This window comes from Amphibalanus amphitrite, unplaced genomic scaffold (genome assembly GCF_019059575.1).
Source record: "Amphibalanus amphitrite isolate SeventyFive unplaced genomic scaffold, NRLGWU_Aamphi_draft 000133F_arrow, whole genome shotgun sequence".
Taxonomy (NCBI): domain Eukaryota; kingdom Metazoa; phylum Arthropoda; class Thecostraca; order Balanomorpha; family Balanidae; genus Amphibalanus; species Amphibalanus amphitrite.
The window spans coordinates 722,937-745,822 of record NW_024881628.1 but is presented as its reverse complement, the minus strand read 5'-3'; the positions used below and the strand labels follow the sequence as shown (position 1 = coordinate 745,822).

The 22,886-nt window shown below is 48.2% G+C and overlaps 2 protein-coding genes across 6 annotated transcripts; one reads left to right on the top strand and one right to left on the bottom strand.

Moving 5' to 3' along the window:
* Positions 1 to 2,101: 2,101 nt before the first annotated feature.
* On the top strand, positions 2,102 to 14,351 carry LOC122382074 (E3 ubiquitin-protein ligase Topors-like). Of its 4 annotated transcripts, none has more exons than XM_043366983.1 (5): positions 2,102 to 2,276; positions 8,362 to 8,699; positions 9,073 to 9,212; positions 11,238 to 11,501; positions 11,862 to 14,351. In XM_043366983.1, the coding sequence occupies exons 2-5, from the start codon at positions 8,478 to 8,480 to the stop codon at positions 13,840 to 13,842; spliced, it is 2,607 nt and encodes an 868-aa protein (XP_043222918.1). In that variant the 5' UTR covers positions 2,102 to 2,276; positions 8,362 to 8,477; the 3' UTR covers positions 13,843 to 14,351. The 4 variants fall into 4 exon arrangements, with proteins under 4 accessions (XP_043222918.1, XP_043222914.1, XP_043222916.1 ...); XM_043366979.1 differs by having other exon boundaries at positions 2,151 to 2,276; positions 11,196 to 11,501; XM_043366981.1 differs by lacking the exon at positions 2,102 to 2,276 and adding an exon at positions 6,932 to 7,378.
* A 539-nt stretch (positions 14,352 to 14,890) lies between these two features.
* Positions 14,891 to 22,844, bottom strand: LOC122382073 (probable dimethyladenosine transferase). Of its 2 annotated transcripts, none has more exons than XM_043366978.1 (6): positions 22,711 to 22,844; positions 17,305 to 17,491; positions 16,673 to 16,976; positions 16,105 to 16,326; positions 15,685 to 15,791; positions 14,891 to 15,484 (listed from the first exon to the last, which is right to left on the bottom strand). In XM_043366978.1, the coding sequence occupies exons 1-6, from the start codon at positions 22,790 to 22,792 to the stop codon at positions 15,442 to 15,444; spliced, it is 945 nt and encodes a 314-aa protein (XP_043222913.1). In that variant the 5' UTR covers positions 22,793 to 22,844; the 3' UTR covers positions 14,891 to 15,441. The 2 variants fall into 2 exon arrangements, with proteins under 2 accessions (XP_043222913.1, XP_043222912.1); XM_043366977.1 differs by lacking the exon at positions 22,711 to 22,844 and adding an exon at positions 22,476 to 22,690.
* Positions 22,845 to 22,886: the final 42 nt, after the last annotated feature.

The window sequence follows — 22,886 nt, the reverse complement described above, 5'->3', positions numbered from 1 at the left end:
CAGCCCATAGTGGCTCCGAAGCGGAGCGACAGATCCACCCCCGCCGCCGACGCCGACGAACTAAACCGGTTCTTTGTGGAGGTGGGCCCGAGGACCGCTCGACAGGTGACAGCGGCCGGCCCGGAGCTGCCGACCCGCCTGCCGCGCGTCTCCACTGGGGCTTTCCAGGTCACCCCGATATGCCCGGACGACCTGCGCCGAGTGGTGGGGAGAATGCGGAGCAGTAAGGTGTGCGGTGCTGACGGACTTTGCGTGCATTTTATAAAACAGTGTCTGCCGTCGCTGTGCCATATTTTAACGCACATTGTCAACTCGAGCCTCGTGTCACATCATGTTCCTCGCGCTTGGAAACTGACGCTCGTACATCCGATTCAGAAATCGACTAAATCTACCGACATTTCAAACTACCGACCGATTTCTATTTTACCGACTATCGCCAAGATCACCGAACGTGTTGTGTACGAACAGCTTTTTTTCTACTTCTCATCACATCACCTGTTTTCTTCTAGTCAGCATGGTTTTAGGCCGAACCATAGTACAGATACCGCACTTCTTACCGTCACCGACTCAGTTTTTACCGCGATGGATCATGGCAAAGTTGCTCTTATCTCATTACTCGACCTGTCAAAGTGTTTCGATGTTATTCCGCATGACCGTCTGCTGAACAAGTTGTGTTTATACGGCGTTGACACACGGTGGTTCGAGAGCTATTTAAGCGACCACTACCAGCAGGTCTGTGTGCAGATGTCCGTCGGCTCTCGGTGCACCTCTCGACCGCTCCCCAATGCCATCGGTACCTACCAGGGGTCAGCGCTTGGGCCACTGTTGTACTCCGTGTATGCAAATGACTTGCCTCTTTACGCTGACAACGACGCGGATATTGTGCAATACGCCGATGACACTCAGGTTCTGGTCACTGGGGGGCCCGGCGACATTGGCTCCTTAGTAGTCACTATGGAGAACGTTCTTGTTAAACTAGGTCATTGGTTCAGCAAAAATGGTTTGAAAGTTAACGCAGAAAAAACTCAGCTCATCTTAACCGGATCCAGGCAAAACATTAAGCGGCTTCCACCTGTCAACATCAGTTTCATGGGCGCCACTGTCGCCGGCTCCCCCACTGTGCGGAACCTGGGTGTCGTGTTTGATCAGAGCCTGACGTTCTCGGCCCACATTGATGACGTTGTACGCCGCTGCACCGGTACACTGTGTGGCCTCGCTCACAGCCGGCACTGCCTGCCACAGTCCTGCATGGTCCGACTGGTCGAGGGACTCGTTGTCTCGCTGATACGCTACTGTATTACCGTGTATGGGTCTGCGAACAAGACTCAGCTTGGCCGCCTTCAGCGAGTCCTCAACTTCTGTGCGCGTGTTATCTCCGGCCGGAGGAAATTCGACCACATTAGCGACGTGTTGCGACAGCTGGAATGGTTTACCGCTGATAACTTGTATCTGTACCATGGCTTGACGCTGCTAAACAAGATCCTGCGCACATCCGAGCCAGAGGCACTCTCGAGTGGTCTCATCACTCGACAGGATGTCACCCGCCGATCCACGCGACAGTCGGACCATCTCGTGACGCCCCAGATTTTATCAGAGTCTGGGAGGCGGAGGTTTTTATACTCTCACGTGACAGCGTTCAATAGACTCCCACCAGCGATGCGTGATATGCAGCACTCTCTTTTTAAGAAAGAGCTGCGTGAGTGGCTTCTGAGGAGTCAGAATGACGGCTGATCAGACTCGCTGACGTTATTTTATATTATATCTGACGCCGTTCACTCACTCGTATGCATGCATGTGTGTTTTTATGTACCCACCTATTGCACCTGCACCGACTGTACCTTCTTGACTCGAGGCTATGAATAGCCATTGTATGATGGAATGCCTCACGACGTGAAATAAATAAGGGGGTGTATGGTTCTGGACCATTTTGGTCTGATTGGTCCAGTCAGAGTGAACCAATCGCCAAAAAACGAAAAACGGCACCTATATAACTTCCCTGCTATTGAATGGTGAAAGAATTATCAAAATCGGTCAAGTAGTTACTGAGCATGGGCTCGTCTGCTAATCTCGTCTGCTTTTTAGACACTCCCGTGTCGAAGGCAAGTCGAAGGGCAAGTTGAATGTATAGGGCAAGTATAGGGCTTTGGTTGAATGAGTTGAATGAGTACAATGAGTAATTCCCGTAATCCGTAATCCCTTCCAAGGCAGTATTTCTTCGGGGGAGTGTGCATTGCTTTGTTTGTGAATAAATCAACGGCACGAGACTCCTGCGACGGGTAGGTTCGGTAGGTTGTGAGTTGTGATGGTTGTGGTAATCAAATGCAAATGACAGAGGATTATTTGCAGTGTTGCCCATAGGCCATAGGGACTGAAAAGTGTCTAGTCTGAATCAGTGCAAGTGCAACCTGAACCGATGAGCTTGAGCAGTGAGCCAAGTTGTCTCTTGTCTCGCAGTAGACCAATGCAAATTAAGTGCCACTACAACAAAGATGGCTACCCTTCCAGGCAGCCCTTTTTGGCTACCTCAGTTGGGGAAACTACGAGGCGAATGTCAAAAAATGGATTGGTCAATAAATGGACTTTTGATGACCATATATGGGCATAAATGCAGCCCCCGCTAGTAAGGGTGAAAAACGGTATAACAAGCCGGTACTTGCGGTATCGCGTCCACTTATTGGAGAGAAAAGGCTTCCATTTTTCACTAGGAATTAGTGTGATTTGATTAAATTCGGCGAATTGACTCGAAAATGGTGATAGGAAAACGGCTTTTCTGCAGGTTCTGGGCGTCACAATCAGCTGGCCATTCAATAAATGGATTGGTTTTATGAAAGAAAATTGTTAAAAGATTTAATATAATTACAATAAACAAAAATATTTAATTATGAAATAAGAACTTAACTACAATTAGAAAAACCATAAACAAAATAATTAAAATAATGACATTTTTAAACCACGGTACTGCTTACATTTTTTGGCGCGTCTGTTTCAATCCGCCATATTTGCCAATCACGGTTTGACCTTGCGTTGTAACTCTGCGATTTAGAGCCGCCAGTTAATTATGCACCGGGTGAGTGTAGGCCTTGTGTGGTTAAAAAACATTCTTATGCCTTATTTTTTCATTTGAATGCTAAAATTCATTGAAAAGATGAAGTTGTCTGATTTTATGACCATATATGGTCATCGCCCCGCCCACTCCAGCCGCTGATTGGCTAATCCAATTTTTGTTTGGCTCCTCGTAGTTTCCCCAACTGACCTGGCTAATGACTATAGTCCGTTCCACATCAAGCTTGCAGTCGGAACTCGGAGGTTCTCTAGTTTGCTCCTCCGCTCAATAATTTGCTTATTTGAATGTAAAAGCTGTATGTATAGAAATCATGCACTGCTTTCAGCAGGGCACTTTGGCCACAAGCTTAGCATGGAACAGACTGTAATGAGGTTTTTGATGTAGACTTCAGGTGGTTGTAGTAAAGCCGGCATCACACTTATTTTTTGCAACCAAGGAGAGGTGCTTTAGGTTAGGCTGTAGGTTTGAGCTTTTAGGTGGTAATCCTTAGGTTGTAGGTATGGTTAGGTTAGGTTTGGTTCGAAGAAATAGTATGAAGCGCTCTAGCGAGGAACATCTTGATATATGTAGTTTGAATTTCAAATGACCTTTTCCTCGATAATTAATTGAAAATGCAATAAAAAGCAAATATTATATTGTTTGGCAAATTTTCGAACAACAGTTCATTCTCAAGCCACATGAAACAATTGACAACGAAGTTTTATAACTGCCGCCAAGCCACTTTTTTAAATTCTTACACGTGATATACAAAGTGGTCTTCTTAAAATCGGAAAGCTGAACTAAATCGATCATATCCCAAGCTGTTCTAACCAGGGCTGCGGAGTCGGAGTCGGAGTCGGAGTCGGAGTCGGTCGGAGTCGACAGTTGTGACCGGAGTCGGAGTCGGAGTCGGAGTCGATTTTAGAAACCCGAGCCGGAGTCGGAGTCGGAGTCACCGAAAATCTGTCGACTCCGCAGCCCTGCTAGGTCTGCGGAGTCGGGGTCGGGAGTTGGAGTCGGTCGGAGTCGACAATTCTGCCCGGAGTCGGAGTCGGAGTCGGAGCTGGTTTTTGAAAGCCGGAGTCGGAGTCGAAGTCGGAGTCGCCGAAAATACATCGACTCCGCAGCCCTGGTTCTAACTCCACCTATTCCACATATACATCCACACATACATGACCATTAAAAGTAATATGCGAGCACACCCACACAAATACATACAATATGGTTCTTCTTGGTCGTGGATCGTGTCACATTAAAACAAAAAATAACAATACAAACACTTCGAAAGTCTCGTAGTAGATCGTGTCGTAAAAGGGCGGTTCGGTTTAAACAATCATACAAATGCATACAACTAATATGCCGGCACTCCCACACAAATACATACAATATGGTTCGTCTTGGTCGAAATCGTGATCGTGTCGCATTAAAAAAAAAAGAAGACAACAACAATAACAATACAAACGCTTCGAAGTCTCGTAGTAGATCGTGTCGTACAAGGCCTTATATGTAGTGTCGTAAAAGGTTCGGTTTAAACAATAATACATAATACATATGCATAGAACTTCGAATCAAGCGCAGTAACAATAAACCACACATAATTTACAATGACAGCCAGTGGATAATGAAAACAAACTACTATCATTCTATAGTATGGGCCATGAAGACATATTGGAGTTGAGCTTTGGGTGCTTCTTTTGGATAAGGAGAGATTCCGCGATTTTCCTATCTGGGTGATCTTTCGACTTATACAAAATGCGTACTTTGAGAGGTGTGCCTCCTTCGTGGGTGGAGTGACACTCCTGAAAATGATCGCCCATGGGCGTGTCGCGTGTTTTGTTGAGCGCGTCCCTCAGGTGTTCATTGAATCGTAAGCGCACCGGGCGCTTCGTCTCGCCTACGTATGTTACGGTCTCTCCATTGCTTTCACAGACAGTACATGTAATCTCATAGACTAAGTTTTTCTGTGTGCAGTCCCCAGAGAACCCCGAGCTGCATGTGTGACATCTTTGACCTCCTGGGCATATGGGCTTACACAGTGCTGATCTCACCAGTTTATCTTTTAGTTTTTGTGAATTTTTCCATGCTAACTTTACATTGAGGCCTGATTGTCTCACTTTCCTCTTGACTTCGCACAGGAGTCTTTCATCTACATAAGGAAGTGTAAGGAACCCATCACACGGTTCTTGGGTCCTGTCTCTTCTAGTTCTCGACTGAGTCTTGTTCCCCCTAGCCTCTCTGAGCAACCTGTTCAGGACATAGTTTGGGTAGCCATTCTTTAAGAGTAATTGCCTTATCTTTTCTACACTTTTCCTCTCCTTCATGTTGTTTGATGAATTCCTGATAGCCCGTTTAAATTGATTTCTAGCCACGTTGAGTTTGGTCGACTTTGGGTGTGCAGAATCGAAATGAAGAATAATGCCCGAGTTCATGGGCTTGATGTAGAGCTCTGTCTCAATTTTTGTGACCTCATCCTTTTCTTCAACCGTCACCAACGTGTCTAGAAATGGCACCCCTTTTTCTTTGTCAGAGTAGTCTAAAGTGAACTTTACCGATGGATGTAGGGAGTTGAGGTAGGTGAGGAAGTCTTTGAGCGTCTGCTCACCGTGAGTCCATACTCCAGCATAATCATCAATGTAGCGTACCAGGAACGACGGGCTGTGAGTGGCTCCTTCTAGGGCACGCCTTTCAAACTGGTCCAGGAAGAGAATGGCTATGGGAGGGGCACAAGGGTTTCCCATCGCGATCCCCAGTGTCTGACGGTAGTACTCATAGTTGAATGAAAAAACGTTCTTTGTGAGGCTTTCTTGCAGCAGTTTCCTAATGTCCTCTATCGACAGCCCAAAAGTGTCTACATCTTTTAAGTGGGTGGCCAGCTTTTCACAGACTGCATCGATGGCCTCCGAAATAGGAATGCTGCCGTACAGGTTCACCACATCTATGCTAAAGAAAATGGAGCCTCTTGGGATCCCCTGCTCTTGAGTGTGTTCATCTAACCTTTTCAAGAAGTGTTCTGTGTCCCACAAGTGTGTTGGAACAAATTGTAGTAGCTGTTTCAGGACGCGCTCTAAAAGACATGACAACTTTTCAGTAGGACCACCGCAAGCTGAAATAACAGGTCTGAGTGGGACCCCCTCCTTATGGTCCTTCGGAACACCATAGAAAACCGGTGTCCTGCTGTGGTTCGGGATCAACTCCTTAATCGTGCCCTCTGGTAACTTATCTCTAGAAACATTCTTGAATATCCTTTTACATTCTGCCTCGACTTTAGGTACTGGGTTCTTGTCTATAGCTTCATAGTTGCTCCGATCGTCTAAAATAGCATGAGATTTGTTCACATACTCCGTCCTATCCATGATAATAAGAAGTTCTATGCATATGTATTATGTATTATTGTTTAAACCGAACCTTTTACGACACTACATATAAGGCCTTGTACGACACGATCTACTACGAGACTTCGAAGCGTTTGTATTGTTATTGTTGTTGTCTTCTTTTTTTTTTAATGCGACACGATCACGATTTCGACCAAGACGAACCATATTGTATGTATTTGTGTGGGAGTGCCGGCATATTAGTTGTATGCATTTGTATGATTGTTTAAACCGAACCGCCCTTTTACGACACGATCTACTACGAGACTTTCGAAGTGTTTGTATTGTTATTTTTTGTTTTAATGTGACACGATCCACGACCAAGAAGAACCATATTGTATGTATTTGTGTGGGTGTGCTCGCATATTACTTTTAATGGTCATGTATGTGTGGATGTATATGTGGAATAGGTGGAGTTAGAACAGCTTGGGATATGATCGATTTAGTTCAGCTTTCCGATTTTAAGAAGACCACTTTGTATATCACGTGTAAGAATTTAAAAAAGTGGCTTGGCGGCAGTTATAAAACTTCGTTGTCAATTGTTTCATGTGGCTTGAGAATGAACTGTTGTTCGAAAATTTGCCAAACAATATAATATTTGCTTTTTATTGCATTTTCAATTAATTATCGAGGAAAAGGTCATTTGAAATTCAAACTACATATAGGTTTGGTTCGGTTTGATTAGAAAGCATCTCTGGGTATACTGCCTCTTCTTTGTAACAAAAAAAGTGTGATGCCTGCTTTACAACTACCTACCCTTCAGGCTGGTCCTTATGTACCTATTAGAGAGTTACAAGTAGCTGAAGAACTTTGCTCATTGAAGAAAACATGCTGCCTCTGAAGTATAGACTCCAAACTAGAATTGAAAATGTTCACAAATTATAGGAAGGTGTAAGCAGTTGACTCTGTAGTACAAACAGTTTTCTGGCTTGTGTTCCGATGTAAACAAGAGGCCTAGGATTTGGTGAGGAATTACATAATACATTTACAGATAAAATGGAGAGCATCATCATGATCAGAAACCATGGTACTTTTTGGATTTTTTGCGGACCTTTCTGATTCCTTCATTCTACTTTATTCAACTGATTTACTTGATAATAGCAATTAATGTTTTAACATGGACCTCAATATGATAGATGAAGGTTGGACAGTTGAAGCTTAGGTTTGACTGGTACATCAGAAATATTGATGATTTAGGTAGGTACTAATTACTCCTCAGTCCATGCATCTTCCCTATTGTTCATGAATTTTGCAGAATATGACATCATTTTCCTAGGTACAATACTTATTACTTACCATGTGTTTCATTGGGTAATTTGGCAAGTAAAATAGCACGTTTGCTTACCTGATATCTTAAGAGGATAGTTATGAATAATGTACATTTTGTTCTTCAATTAGGTACTATCAAGTATCAACTCATCCTTGTCTCCTACCACCACACCTTCATACAACTTACAAATTGATGCCTTTGATCCATGTGGGCCTGGTAGCTCATAAGCTAATTATTCTCTTGCATTCAGTTCTGTTTGCCTGGTGCCTTATGAACTGAGCTGCCCCTTTTTTCAACATTCATGTTAATGCTTATGATGGCACCTGCCATGCTATTTTTTAATGTCCTAGCCTCAGCCTAGCTGGTCAATAGTAATGCCCCAAAGTGTTGAAAAGGTAGAAAACTACCCTAAAAGATTGTGTGTGTTGCACATGTGACTGGTGACAATGCACATACCTGCATTGCTATGTTTCTGTCCTTTTCACATGAGTTGAGAAGTGATACCAGGCATTTACAATTTACTTTTTACTCTGCTTTATACCATCGTAGAACCACACCTAAAACCACTATAGAAAATAATATGGTACCAGTGTGTTGTCTACCTCTTTATGTCAACCAACCAATGAACATGGGATGAAGCACCTCAGCCATAACACGTCACATGTTTTCCTCCACAGCTGGTTTTCTCCGCCCGGGAAGTGCGCTGACGGACGCCTGGTTCTCTCCGCCCTGGAAGTGCGCTGACGGACGCCTGGTTCTCTCCGCCCGGGAAGTGCGCTGACGGACGCCGACCATGCCGGCCGACGTGGAGTGCCCGGCCACGCCGCCGGAGCTACCCCGGGAGCCGACCCCCACGCGCGTGAAGTGTTCGCCCGTGCGCGAGGGGAGCAGCTCGCCGGGCCGGGCCTCGCCCGACTCGGCCTGCCCCATCTGCCTGGGCAAGCTGGACAACAAGGCGTTCTCAGACGGGTGCATGCACCAGTTCTGCTTCACGTGTATCGTCGAGTGGTCCAAGGTGAGGTGAAGCTGAACTGGGTGTCCGTGCGTGTCGTTGTAACTTGTAACTTGTAAGTTGTAAGGTTCAAGTTCTCAAACAAAATGATCAAATACTGGAATGAATCATTAGGGTTTTGAGGTTTATGGTTAAGGTTTTGAGGTTTTGGCTCAAGGTATTAAGGTTTATTATGCGACGTGGAATATTTGTTTATCTTAGGGGCTTTCAACGTTTTTCTTTTCTCGCTTCAGTTCGTTTTTTATTGCTTTATTTTTAGTAAGTACTTATTAAGGTTGATTTCAGTCGCTTTATGTTTTTGCCTCACGTGTGTCTGTTCTATCACCTGTCTGCCCTCCCCCCTCTGCTCTGACACCTTGCTGACCTCCCTCTGCAGGTGCGCGCGGTTTGTCCGCTCTGCAAACAGGGCTTCACGTCCATCATCCACAATGTGCGCTCCGAGATCGACTATGATCGGTACCGTCTGCCGCCGCCGCCGGCCGCCGAGCCGCAGAACCCGTACATCTTCCAGCCCGGGTAGGTACTGGGACAATGGTGGGGTAAGCATGAGGCGGGCATGACGCCCCGAGCCGCAGAGCCCGTACATCTTCCAGCCCGGTTGCGTTACTCGCAGTCAACTTCTGGTGTCACTGTTTCGACTTTCGTGCTCCGATACTTTTTAGTGCCGCTTCTGTGAATGATCACCGTGCCAAATCCATCAGCTATGTGCACCCTATCAATCAATCAATCCACGTGCTCTGCCGTTTTTCCACCGTGTGTACGTAAACGTCATTTAACCCGCGCCCCACTGGGGGGGGGCTATTTATAGCCCCCCCTCCCGTTTTTCTGCAATAACTTCCAAACCGCTTGACGAATCGACGCCAAACTTTCAGTACCTTCGGCTGCATCAATTTGACACCTTGTGTCAAAATTTGAACTTCGTAGCTACCATAGGTCGGCCGAAAATGACGTCAGAGTGACGTCATGTTCGTCCGATTTCGACGCAAAACATTGAACCACGGCAATCGCTCCCAAGAGCTCAGTTTTTAAGCTAGATCCAATTTCTTTGCATGAAAGAACTCAAAATTGACCGCGCTATCAAACTGCTATCTCGGATTTTCAAAATTTTGAAAATTTCGAAAATTTTATATAATAATATTCAAAATTTATATTTTTATATTTTTTTCAAAAAGTTTTTGACTTTTCGAAAAAACCGGAATATATGTGACAGAACGCATGATTATGACTAACTCTAGCAAGTTTTAGCTAAATATCTTCAAAAATGGCCAAGTTATACGCATTATTGCAAAAAATTCACAATTATTAATTTTTCAAATCAATTTTTCAGTACGTATTTGGCATCGTACACCAATATAAATGGCACCATCGTGTTCCTGAGCTCAAACTGCATCCAATAGACACCTTTTTTGTTGAACAATTTCAACTTCAAAATTTGACCTTTTTTGACCTAAGGTGACCTGACCTAAGCTAATTTCGACTCAAAATGACCTTGAATGACACAGACGACATCAAATTCGAAATCTATGGCCTAAATGGACCATAAAACATGTGTCACGTGACCGACGCATGATATAATATTTTCGTGACCTGTGATGACCTGACCCTGACCTGAAAATCAAAGTACAAGTTTGGTACCCTCAAGGTATCTAGAGCATCTGTTCACGAGTGTGGAAACCAAAAATGAGCCTGATCTGACTTGTAAGACGGCGGCCAGAGCCCAAAATGTGAACAAGCCAAAGTGCTAATAATTTTTACTTTGACCTGACCTGTGACGTCATCGGTGACCTCGAGGTCAATGAAATTAGGTTTCGCTCGACAGTTTTTCCGGGGCTATCAGACACCGTTTGAATTTTGACGATCGGCCCAGTAGTTTCGGAGTTAGGAGGGGGGGCTATGAATAGCCCCCCCCCCCCCCCAGTAGGGCGTGTTATACACAGACCCCAGTGGGGCGCGGGTTAATGTCCCCGTCATCTGTGTGAGAGCGTTGTACAGTATAGATTCTCCATACATCCTGTCCTCAGCTGTGTCTCGCCGTACGTTTTCCGTATGAACCCCGCTCTACATCGCCCTGCCGGCGTGTGAGCCTCACCCGGCCAGGCTGCGCTCAGAGCTACATTAACGTCCGACGGCGCGTGGTCACACCGACCGCGGGTCGTCGGCAGAGACGTGACGCGGGGTGGCGTCCCCGGCAGCACGGGGAGACGCCTTTGGAACGCCGTCTCACAGACACCTGCTGTCGCTGACTGACTGCTCGTTTGTGTTGTTTTGTAACATGTTGAATTGTAGGGTAGGTCGTTTGAATGTGTTGTTACACAGTGGGGTGGTTGGGTTGAATGTGAAGTTGTTTTGCAAGGAAGGATAGTATCTTGCCTGCTGACAGCTGTTGTTAGGTAGGCCGGTTCCCCTGCTGATGCCTCCTTCTGACCCATACCTACCTACTTTACTGGCCTTTCAACCTTTCTGGCCCGTGACCTGGCCCCTGTCTCCGGCTGACCCCAGTCTCCACCAGACCCGCTGCCTGAACCGCGCCGCCCCCGGCAGGGACGGCCCCGAGCTGCGCTCGCGCTGGCTGCAGATGCGCCGTCAGATGTACCGTCACCGGTCGCGCGTGCTGCCCATGCTGTGGCCGGTGCCCGAGGGACACGACTACCACCTGCCGGCGGCGCCGGCGCGGCCACGGCCGCCCACCCGGCCCCGGCTGACCTCCGAGTCGCGCCGACACATCTACGGCTCGGACATGTGGGCCCGGCCGACGGCCGACGAGCTGACCGGCCGCTACCGCGAGACGGGGCCCGACTTCTACAGGTGAGACGCCGCGCGGGGAGACGAGGGTTTCATTACCTATGTAAGGTTTGGGTTGGAACTGAAAACGGTGACTGGCTTCTGAACTGTTGGTCGTTGTCATTATTGTTTTTGATGTATTAGCCTTTGTCTTCACTCTTCACAATGCTGAACTATGCAATTTCCTGAAGGATAGATGGGATTAGATCAGTACACTACTTCTAATATTATGCCTGTATAGTTTCCTCCTTGTACGGCTGCCTTATCATGTCATCCACTCTAGTTCAGTGCTGCTGAGTTGTGCTCCCATTGGGAGCCTCACAAGTTAAGAGGATGTATGCGCTTTCGTTTCTCACATTAACACTGTTCTTCGGTCCGCTTCAGGAACAACCCGGCCTGCACGCACCGCTTGGTGCCGTGGCTGAACCGAGAGCTGAACGCCGTGCTGGACAGCCCCGCCCTGCTGGCGCACGTCATGGAGCACGTGATGCAGCTTATCACCCGCCTCCACATCCTCAGCCCCGAGTTCCGAGCTCACCTGGAGCCCTACATGAGCCCGTGGACGGAGCACTTTGTGCACGAGTTCTACTGCTTCGCGCGCTCTCCCTACGATATGGTCGGCTACGATCTGAACGTGCAGTACCGCCAGGGCCGGCCTGACTCGCCTCCCATGCAGGTGATGGCCAGTAGCGGCGACAGCGACTCCGGCAGCGACAGTGACATTCGCGTGCTGACGCCACCGACGCAGCCGTCGACGCCGATTCGGACGGAGCGGCTGTCGTCGCCGGAGCCGGGGCCGAGTGGCAGCGCTGGGCGGGCCGACCGGGGCGTTTCGGCCGCACTCGGCCGAGTCAGAGCGTTCCTGGCGAAGGCGCGCGCTGCCGAGAGTGACTCTGACTCGGATATGGACTCTGATGTGGGAGCCGGTGACGCTGGGGGCTCAGACTCGGCGGTGGAAGTGGTAGAGGTGCTTCCTCCGCGCAGCCAGCGGGCACCGGTCATCGTGACGCTCTCATCGGACGAGGAGGCGGCCCCGCCAGCGTCTGCCCCGCCAGCAACTACCGAGGCGACAGAGCCGGAACGGCGTCGCACCGACCGCCAAGCGCGCCGGACGGCGGCGACGACCGACGGGCAGCGGCAGAAGAGCCGAGGAACGGCTGAGAAACGAACTCGCTCCGACGGTGACAGTAACAAACGCCGGCGGAGGGAGGTGACTGGGAAGAATGGAGATGTGCATACTGCACACAAACGGAGAGAGAAGAGACCGAACCGAGAGGCAGACAGAGCGGAGCGACGCGCCAAGGGAGCGGAACAGCGCGGGGCGTCACAGTCGAGTCGAGGCAGCTCGAGGTCCAAGTCGAGTAAGACGACTGCTAGCTCGTCTGGCGGCAAGAGTAGCTCTATCTCTATGCCGACAGCCGCAAGTTTGGCGACACCCAGCGATGCAAGCTGGAGGCCGACGGATAGTGAGAGAAGTTCGGTAAATAGCGCTCTAAGCTCGAGGATTAGTGACAGAGTAACCGTTTCCAGTGACAGAACTAGCATTGACGTTGTTGGAGAAACGACCGACAGATCCAGCCTACTTTCCATCTCTAGCGGAAAGAGCACATCGGCATCTGCTGGAGCGATTGGCGAAAACTGTTCGAAGTCGGGAGATAAATCGAGTGACAAGAGCCATAAATCCAAATCCAGTGATAAAAGTAGCAAAAGTTCGAAAACAAGTGACAGAAGCCACAAGTCGAAATCCAGCGACAAAAGTCACAAATCAAAATCCAGTGATAAAAGTCACAAATCGAGATCCAGCGACAAGTCAAGCCACAAGTCGAAATCCAGCGACAAAAGCCACAAGTCCAAACATCGTGACAAATCGCACAAATCTAAATCCAGTGACAAGCACCGTTCTTCCAGCAGAAAATCTGACAAGGGGGATGAGAAGCGCGACTCTGACGGTCGTCGTCACAGGCGTCGCTCGCGGGACGACGCGCGGAGCCAGAAGCGCCGTCGACTGGTGGATAGCGACTCGTCGGACTGCCTGCCCTCGCCCGGCTCGCCGCAGCCCTCCACCTCCTCCGGGGTGACGGATCGGTCCCGTCAGTTCCACCGGATTGTGCCCGCCGTCACCTCCTCCAGCGACGCCGCCCAGAGCAGCTCGTCGAGTGTGGTGGGCGCGCGGCCCGTCCGCTGCCGCCGCCTCTCGGACTCGGCCTCCGAGGGGAGCAGCGCGGCTGGCCGCCGGTCGGCGGTGGCGCCCAGTGACAGTGACAGTGAGGAGGATGTTGGCGCGCGGCGGCCGGCGGTGCGCAGTGCGGTGGTCCGCGCCCGCAGAGCTGTGCGCAGTGAGGACAGTGACTCGAGTGACTGGTAATTGACGCGAGACAGACACCATTCGGACACGAGGAGCCAACCTGTGTCCGCCACCCGCCTATCGCCAAGTGATTTATTGTTCAAATGACGCAGAGTTTCACAGAAAGATTCTCGATTGTGCAAAAACGTTATCTTCTAACGTTGAGTGTGAGTGTGTCCATGTCCGAAAGGGTACGATACGTGACCGACGATATTTTCAGTGCAGCCTATACTTGCAGTTGGGTGTCGTTGACTCCAGGGTTCGCTGGCTGTGGGACATACCCGTGACATTACCCTGCTACTCTCGCAGTACCGCGGATGGCTAGTGACCACACGCGACCGCCTGTGCTGCTGACGAGTGACGCTCAAGATATCTGCCAATGGGGTTGATGATGTTTGGAGTGCGTGGTTGTGACGCGAGGTGCTGACTGGCGCCGCTGAGTCCTTCACCCGTTCCCTCGGGGGAGTTATCGAAAACGGAATGAGGATGTATAAGATGGCAAGATGAATTAAATACACCAATAACAGGGACGGATTGACTTTGCTTTTCAGGGGTTTGGGGGCGAGTTGACAGAAAGGTACAGGTCTCGCGGGTTTTAGCGGTAGGTTTTGCACCTAGAAAATTTTTGTGTACTTCAGGCTATATCTTCGTCGTCTTAAGCTTTTAAGTGTTGAAGATGCGATCGACTTGTTGGTTCACAAGCCGGTCATGATCGTGTAAAATGGCTTCATCGTAGATCGATTAGTTTCTGAGATATAACCGGAAATGTAAAAGTGCAAAACCTACCGCTTAATCTCGCGGGAGCCGTACACATAAAACAGCAAGATGAATGAAATCAGGAATAGCGGGTACGAATTCACTGCTTTTCCTTTGACTTTGGGGGGGGGGGGGGGCGTTGACAGCAATGTGTGCTCATGCTGAATCTCGCTCAGCTAATGGCACGGATACAGGAGAGGCTGGTCTTCAAACTGAAGAAGAGTTATAATATGCAAGGAAGAGTTAGTTTTAAACGTAATATCAGGTTAACCTATAATGCCTTGAATGTTTTTCATGAACAAAAATGACGCCATTCTAAACACCTCAGTCTATTTTCAACCAACAACAAAGTAATTCATCACCGGCCATCAACGTTGCCGCTTGCTGCACACTCGGCAAGTTATGGAGCCGATAATTATCGGCTCCGGAGGGACCGGAGGTTGCATTGTAATGCATCCTCCCATCCCACTTTTCGCACGTAGAAGCGTGCATCGATATTCATTCACCTTTTGCACAACACACAACAGTAATATTTCCAGTCAGGATCAGCATGTTCACAAAACGTTACCCACCTGCACTATTGTTATACGTCGTATCAATCAACATATCAAACAAGTCACTTATCTTCATTAGGCTCTCGACTTCATCTCAATAGCACATTGGCGTCCAGCCTGAAGGCAGTATCGGGTATGGACGGCCACCCACGTCCCACACGGCACCCAAGAGATAAGGGTGACACCTCGGCCCTTCAGGGCCTGATACCTGCATATCGCTGGTCACTGTAGCAGGAAGGGTGCTAACGCCCCCACTCCCCAGTTCATCAGGAGCGACATAGATTCCATCGTGCAGTTCCAGCTCCATCCATCACGTAAAGTGGAATCCTTCGGCGTTAAACGCCTGTAGCAGACTGAAACGGGGTGCAGAAAACGTCAGCGAGCCCGCACAAGATGACAAGAAAAATAAGTCTGGGAGCAAAAAGAAGCACACGCATCATGTCCAGGATAACTGACAAAATATCGTACAAACATGATTCATTCAGTGTGAATTTGCTCTCAGGTCAAACACGTTAGTGGGTTTACTCGTGTTCCACTTCAGAGCGCGTCTCACCCGAGGAAGTCGTCCATGTCCATGTGCCGAGCCCGCTTCTCCATGAAGCCGCCGTTGGTGAGGATCTGCTCCACAGCCTGCTTGACGTCGAATCCCTCTGGGACCGGCTGCCGGACGACCAGCACACAACCGGTTAGAGCAGCAGTAAAGAAACACAGAAAAACAAACTAGACGAGTGACATTGCTTAACAACCATTAAATTTGGGTGCACACAAAACTACAGACTGCGATAATAACCAACGTCAGTATATAACTATCAGCTCATGAGCTCAACAAGTTTCAACAAAACCTCTTCGAATCAACTCTGGTGGCTTACGAAATCATCCAAATCAATGCACTCGGTAGGAAACCTATCAGAGGGACAGGGGTGCCTGTCTACGGTGGTCATCGGCGTGGAAAGCTGTCACGCAGGTGACCAACCTTGTTGTTGACGGAGCACCAGGTGGTAAAGTTTTTCTCCAGCATCTGGGTGACGGTGGCCAGTCGGAACGCGGCGCCCACCGTCTTGTGTTTTCGCACAAACACCACTCGCACCAGGCCGTCCCACTCCTTGAAGTTGATGGGCGGCGGCGGGTTGCGCGGCTCCAGCCGAATCACACTCGACTCCACCTTGGGAGGCGGACGGAAGTTGTTCTTGCCAATCTGTTGGAGTTAGGACGGGGCTAGTGAGAAGAAATGGGACGGGTAAGAGCCGACAAGATGAGTGAACATTCCGGAATTTATCGGCATAATATTAACAGCAATAAACGAACTTTATACGTTTCCACGAAACCAATAAAAACCGAGACTTTCTTAAAAGTTTTCACCGTAACAAATACAATCGGACCATGCAATACACGAGGGAAATCTAAAAATATGTATAACTTCTTTCGAGCCGAACGCATCATGCGACCTTAATGATCCCACCACAGTCGTCTCGAGTCTCACAGCAGTGCACACCAGCACCCACCGAATACGAGAATACTCGTATATACACCAAACACCTCACCTTCATGATGTGGTCGACCCTGGCCAGCAGCTGAGTGTTGACCGAGAGGCGACAGTAGAGCTTGTCCCCGGGCGGCGCCACCAGCCGCTGCGCAAACTCCCGCTGGAACATCAGAATGGCGCAGCGGAAGAACGGCCGGTGCAGCAACAGCTTGAACACGAACGGAGACGAGATCTGGTACGGCAGGTTAGCCACGCACACGTCGAAGAACGGCAGCTCGCTCTTGAGCACGTCTCCGACGATGATCTGCAGTTTCTGCTGGAGGGGTGTGCCTTGGACACGCTTCTGAAGCTCGGCCACCATCCTGAGGACATAGGGTGCGGATTGTAAGCGTTTGAGCTCCTTTCAGAGCTGTGAACTGAAGCACACAGAATAGACACACAGCACAGAATGAAATGCAGAGTTGCCACATATGTATTTGCAATTACAGTCAAATGCTCGGGCTATTCAGTATCCATCTTAAGGAAAACTATCTGCTATTGCAAGGTCGGGCTCAAAGTACTGAATACTTACTACTCACTCACCCCTAAAAATACAGGTTCCTCTAGATCAAGCTCCCTTCAGCATTCAAGCTTTTAAGAGAGGCTTCTAAACAAAAAGCAAGTACCAGGATGGCAATGCTCAGCACTTACCTTGGATCCACTTCACATGCAATGACCTTCTTCACTTTTTCCAGCAGTTTGACAGTCATATTTCCAGTTCCAGGACCCACTTCCAGCACAACATCTGTTGACCTCAGGGCTGCCTTATCAACCATACTTTGGATGATCAACGGGTTCTTCAAAATATGCTGACCTAGGTCCGTGTTGAACATCAAACCTGAAACAAAATTGCAACATAAGTTAGGTACTTGTAAAATTGATGTGCTTGCAAGATTGCCTTGTTATAGGTTTTCGCCCTTTTCAAAAATTTCCGTTAACTATCATGACAGCTAGCGAGCACCCAGACTGGAAAACATCCATCCATACACACACCCGGTACACTACGTCGGACGCCCGTGAGACCCTCTTTTGCATGATTTGCGCCGAAAATTGGGTGCCTATTAGTGCCAAAAATCAAGGCACGTTTATATAAAGCACATGTGCACATCTACCGATCAAGGCTATATCTACCAGACAGAGTGTTCCGGGGCCTTTGACGCTCTCCCATGTTTGAGCGTCCGAACAAGTTTTTAATTTCCACGGAAACCCAATACCTCAATACGCCTGGCGCACTGTAGCGTCGTGCCGTGAAACAAGGCTGGAGCAGGAAGTTCCGGGGCCACAAAAATCGGCGGAGCGGTGTGTTCGAGGCTGGCGGAAGCCAGCGAGGGCCGGGGAGAGGAACTGCACGTGCTCCGGCACATCAGCTTCTTTTCGGCACACGACGCAGAGCACCGCGGGGCACCGCTTGCCTGGGCACTGCTGGCACGTCGCGGAGTGGAGACAGCCGATTCGGTGCACGTACTGGAGCGAGCGACCCCAGTGGCCCGCCCTCATCTGGTGCACCGTAACGGCGTCCTCTCGGAGTCTCGGTCCTCTCCGGGGATAGGGAGCGGCGGCGTGCTCCCGAGGAGTGGCGAGTGGCTTGAATAGTGACTTGGACCAGTTGTCCCCCCCTGGTCAGCGAGCAGGCGTTTGAGGGCAGAGCGGCCGCTTGTTTCGCCAAGTCGTCCGCGTACTTATTCCCCTGGATACCGCAGTGGGCAGGAACCCACTGCAGTCTTACTTAATGACGCTTGGCGATGTTCAACAAGGTCTTCCATGCCTATCTCTATGCCAAAAATCACCTGTTAAAAACTCACCTGTTAGGTTTCCACAACCTCGGCTCGTAAAGGAAGGAGTGGAAACCTATTGCGTGCAGACGGGCCAATTCCAGTAAAAGTATACATTGAGTCCGAGTGACTGTTAACAGATAAAATTTTCATATTCTTACATTATTTGACATCCTGAATCCGAAAATGATACTTATATGTCCTGGAAATAAAATAAAAGAAAAAACATAATCAAACCTGACCTAACCTTACCTATTTACCTACAACCTACCAACCTACAACCTACAAACCTACAACCTAGCAACCTACAAACCTACCAACCTAAAACCTAAAACCTACAAACCTTCAACCTAACCTAACCTAAAACCTAAGTTTTTTTGCTGTTACATATTTGTATCAACAGCGTCACAATTGTCCACTCGGACCTAATATATACTAATACCCCAATTCCTTGGGTGGGCAGATGATTGCCAAGGGTTGTGGGGTCTCTGGGTGGGGACGTCTCGTCCCAAAACCTCTCCAGAGCCGCCCGCAGGGCGCAGGGAGTATCTGCTGCTAGACTGACCAGCGTGCCGACCAAATTCAGAGACCATCTTTCACCAGAGAATTATGCGGCCGCCCTGCACCAAAAAAAAAAAAAAATAAGCCGCTGCCATGCACTGAATTTGGCTCATGATAACATGCTTTTTGATTTTGCAGATTCGTCAAAACTTGACATTGTTTGTGTTACTGAATCTCATCTCCTCCAGCACATTCCAGACTCATTTGTAAACATTCCTAACTATAATCTCATTAGAAATGATACTAATGGTACAGTGTACAAACATGGTGTATGTGCCTATGTGCATAACAACATCACTGTTGATAATGTTCAAGCTCCAATTCCCAATGTTCTCACCTTCTGTCTTGTGTCTTATAATGTTTTTGTTGCTGTAGTCTACCGACCTCCCTCTTATTCTGACACTGAGAACGAACTTGTTTGCTCCTTTCTAAGTAATTTCTGCAGTGATAAGGAAGTGATATTGTTAGGAGATTTCAATCTCCCTGGACTTGACTGGTGCCATGGAAGTCCACTTAATAGTTCAGGAGGATCGAGGACAATCCAAATGTTTGTTGACATATTTAACTCTCTTGGACTTACGCAGTGGGTTACACAGCCAACCTACCCGAGGTCAGGCAATACACTGGACCTGGTCTTCACATCTGAGCCAGACCGTATTGGTCAACTTATGGTACAAGCCCCTCTCCCAGGTTGTGACCACTGTCCGACGATATGTGACTATGTCTTTGAAAATGTTGCTGCTGACCCTCATGGGAGGACAATGTCCCGCAGGAGAAACTGGCACAAAGCTCGATATGCTTCAATGCGTAGATCACTACAGCTCTTGGACTGGGACTTCGAGCTGGCCTACCTGAATGTGGAGGACTCGTTTAACCGTTTCACAGCCATCATTTCAGAGATGGTAGACCTACATGTGCCAACACAGCAAGCTAATCCCCCTAAACCACCCTGGAAAACAAGACCCCCGATTTCCTTAATTCACAGGCGCCAGGCAGCTTGGCAGACGTACAAGAGGGTGAGGCAGCAATCTGGCAGAAGCTCTACTGGTACACTGGCCGCATATAGGCTTTTCTCATCTGTAAACCGCGAGTTGCGAAATTTTGCCGCCAGATCGCAGTGTGATTACGAATCTAGTCTTATTGACAGGTCAAAGGACAATCCCAAACTGCTCCATTCTTATATAAGAAACAAGAAGACCGGCAGACCAGCGGTTGGTCCCTTGCTTTTGCAATCTGGTCACCATACTGATGATCCCACAGCTATGGCTGAGCTACTTGCAACATCTTTTGCTTCTGTATTCACCACTGTCACCCCCACTAACCCCTCGCCCCACCAGGCCTTCGACGGGACTCTCAGCCATGTAGAAGTATGTACAGAGAATGTTCGCCATGCTCTCAAAGATCTCGACCCTAACTCTGCCATGGGCCCCGATGGAATACATCCACGGGTATTGAAGGAATGTGCTGATGACCTCGCCTACCCTCTACAGATTATATACACGAGATCACAGAGAGAGGGACGACTACCCTCTTGCTGGAAAAAAATCCCTAGTTATACCTATTTTCAAGAAGGGCTCCAGGTTTGATCCACTAAACTATAGACCTATCAGTCTGACGTCTGTTGTGTGCAAAACGATGGAACGCCTGATTTGCACGCAGATACGTAATTACCTGGAAACGAACTCACTGCTGACCTCAAACCAATTCGGTTTCAGGACTGGCAGAAGTACAATGGACCAGCTGCTCCTAGCTTATAACACAGTGTCTAAAAACACGGACCTTGGTGGCGTGACTGACGTCATTCTCTTCGATTTCAGTAAGGCGTTCGATGTCGTCTGCCACGATCTCATGATAACCAAACTGAGATCGATTGGTTTGACAGGTGCTCTCATTGACTGGATACGTTCATTTCTCCAGGGCAGACAGATGCAGGTGTGTGTGAAGGACATGATAAGCCAACCTAGGGTTGTCAGCAGTGGTGTACCGCAGGGCTCTGTCCTTGGGCCCCTGTTGTTCCTGGTTTATATTGACGGCGTAGCATCACAGCTGAGAAGTGAATATAAAATTTTTGCAGATGACCTGAAACTTTATGCCTGTGTGAAACATGCCCCAGGAACCTCACCAGTGTTATCCTCTGCCCAAGTACAAAAAGACATTGATACACTGCAAACCACAGCAGCATCGTGGTGTCTGAAAATGAACCCAAAGAAATGTGCAGTTCTCCGCTTTGCGAGGCCCCGCGCTAACTTGCCTTCACCGGTGTACTTCCTTGATGGACAGCAAATCCCACATGTAGATTCTCACTCTGATCTTGGTGTTACTGTCGACTCGCAGCTTAAATTTCACGAGCACATTAGGACTGTTGCACACAAGGCTAGCGGTCTGGCCCATAGTTTTCTTAAGTCTACCGTTTGCAGGTCTCGCGCATTTATGTTGTTCTTGCTCACTACTCATATCCGACCTGTTATAGAATACTGTTCATGCTTGTGGCATACAGGTTATCTGAAAGACTTGCGGGTCCTAGAAAATGTTCAGAGGAAGTGGACAAAGCGAGTGGATGGAATGAATGGATTAAGCTATGCAGATCGCCTACAGTCCTTGAACCTGTATTCTGTCCAAGGGAGGCTCATTCGTGCGGACTTGATACAATGTTGGAAGCTGTTTAACGGTAGATCGTGCCTGAGTCCAGATGACCTGTTCGACCGCCCTCCACAGGAGCGGACTAGGGGCCACTGCTTTAGGATTTTCCCCACTCTCACCCACACAGACACTAGAAAGCGCTTTTTCTCTGTCAGATGCATTGCTGTTTGGAACTCACTGCCTGAGGATGCTGTCCGTGCACCTAACATAGCTAGCTTTAAGAAAATGATTGAGGTACATGCACGTAATAGCCTGTTCAGATATGATTGAGGATGAGCAGTGCTGATTTTGTAAGTAGTTATAGGTATGTAGGTTACTTCCTCGTAGCTAAGCGTGTAGAATGTGACTGTGTTCATCTGACGAGCTTGTGGAAGACGCACAATACCAGTCAAAACTCCCAGGACTAATGGTCAAGAATATCACAACTGGGCTGGCGCGTCTGGCATTCAGGGTTCCTTCCAATTCCTTTTGGTCCTTCCACCTTGCCTTTTCTTTCCGACACAAATGGGAACCCAACCAGGTAAGAGAACCAGGTAAGAGATAAGTTATGCCAGACATGCACTGAAATTTTTGGCGCAATTCCGCCACTATCCCGGACATACGCGGCAAAACATGTATTTTTTCCAGTCTGGGTGAGCACTGCGGATAAACGTACAAACTACTTTTTCCCTTTAAATTCATAAATGGATTTTGTAATATGATAAGCAATCAAACAAAATTAACGATTATTAATTTCAACACTTGTCTCAACGTATTGCAGCTGTCACAGACCGAGACTGTAATGATAGGTACGGAGGTACGGAGCCGGAGGTATAGGTACCTACCTACCCATACCCACTTGACACTTACCTTGTTGCTGTACTTCTTTGTGAACTCGTGACTTCTTCTCTCCTTTTACTTTTGGCATGACTGCAGATGTCTGCTTCCAATGGGACCAGACAGAAGATAACAGATATTTTTAGAAGAAATCCAAAAAGCAGAACGCCTCTCGATGTGCCAGCCCCTGTGTTGTGTGATTTTCGTGTAATGCACGTGGTCGCGCGGACAGTGGACCGTGGTAAAACAAAATTCCTATTCTACATACCATCTGCTGTCTGCTTTTGGGCTCGCTTGTTTCTATGGCAACTTGCAAAAGTGTAGTCATTGTATTTTTCTGCCTGTCTCATGAAGCAATTTTTTCAGAAAATTGCTTCTTCGTTTTTCCCTAATTTTTTGAATCAAAACATTTATAATGAAACATCGAAAAAAACTTGTTAAATC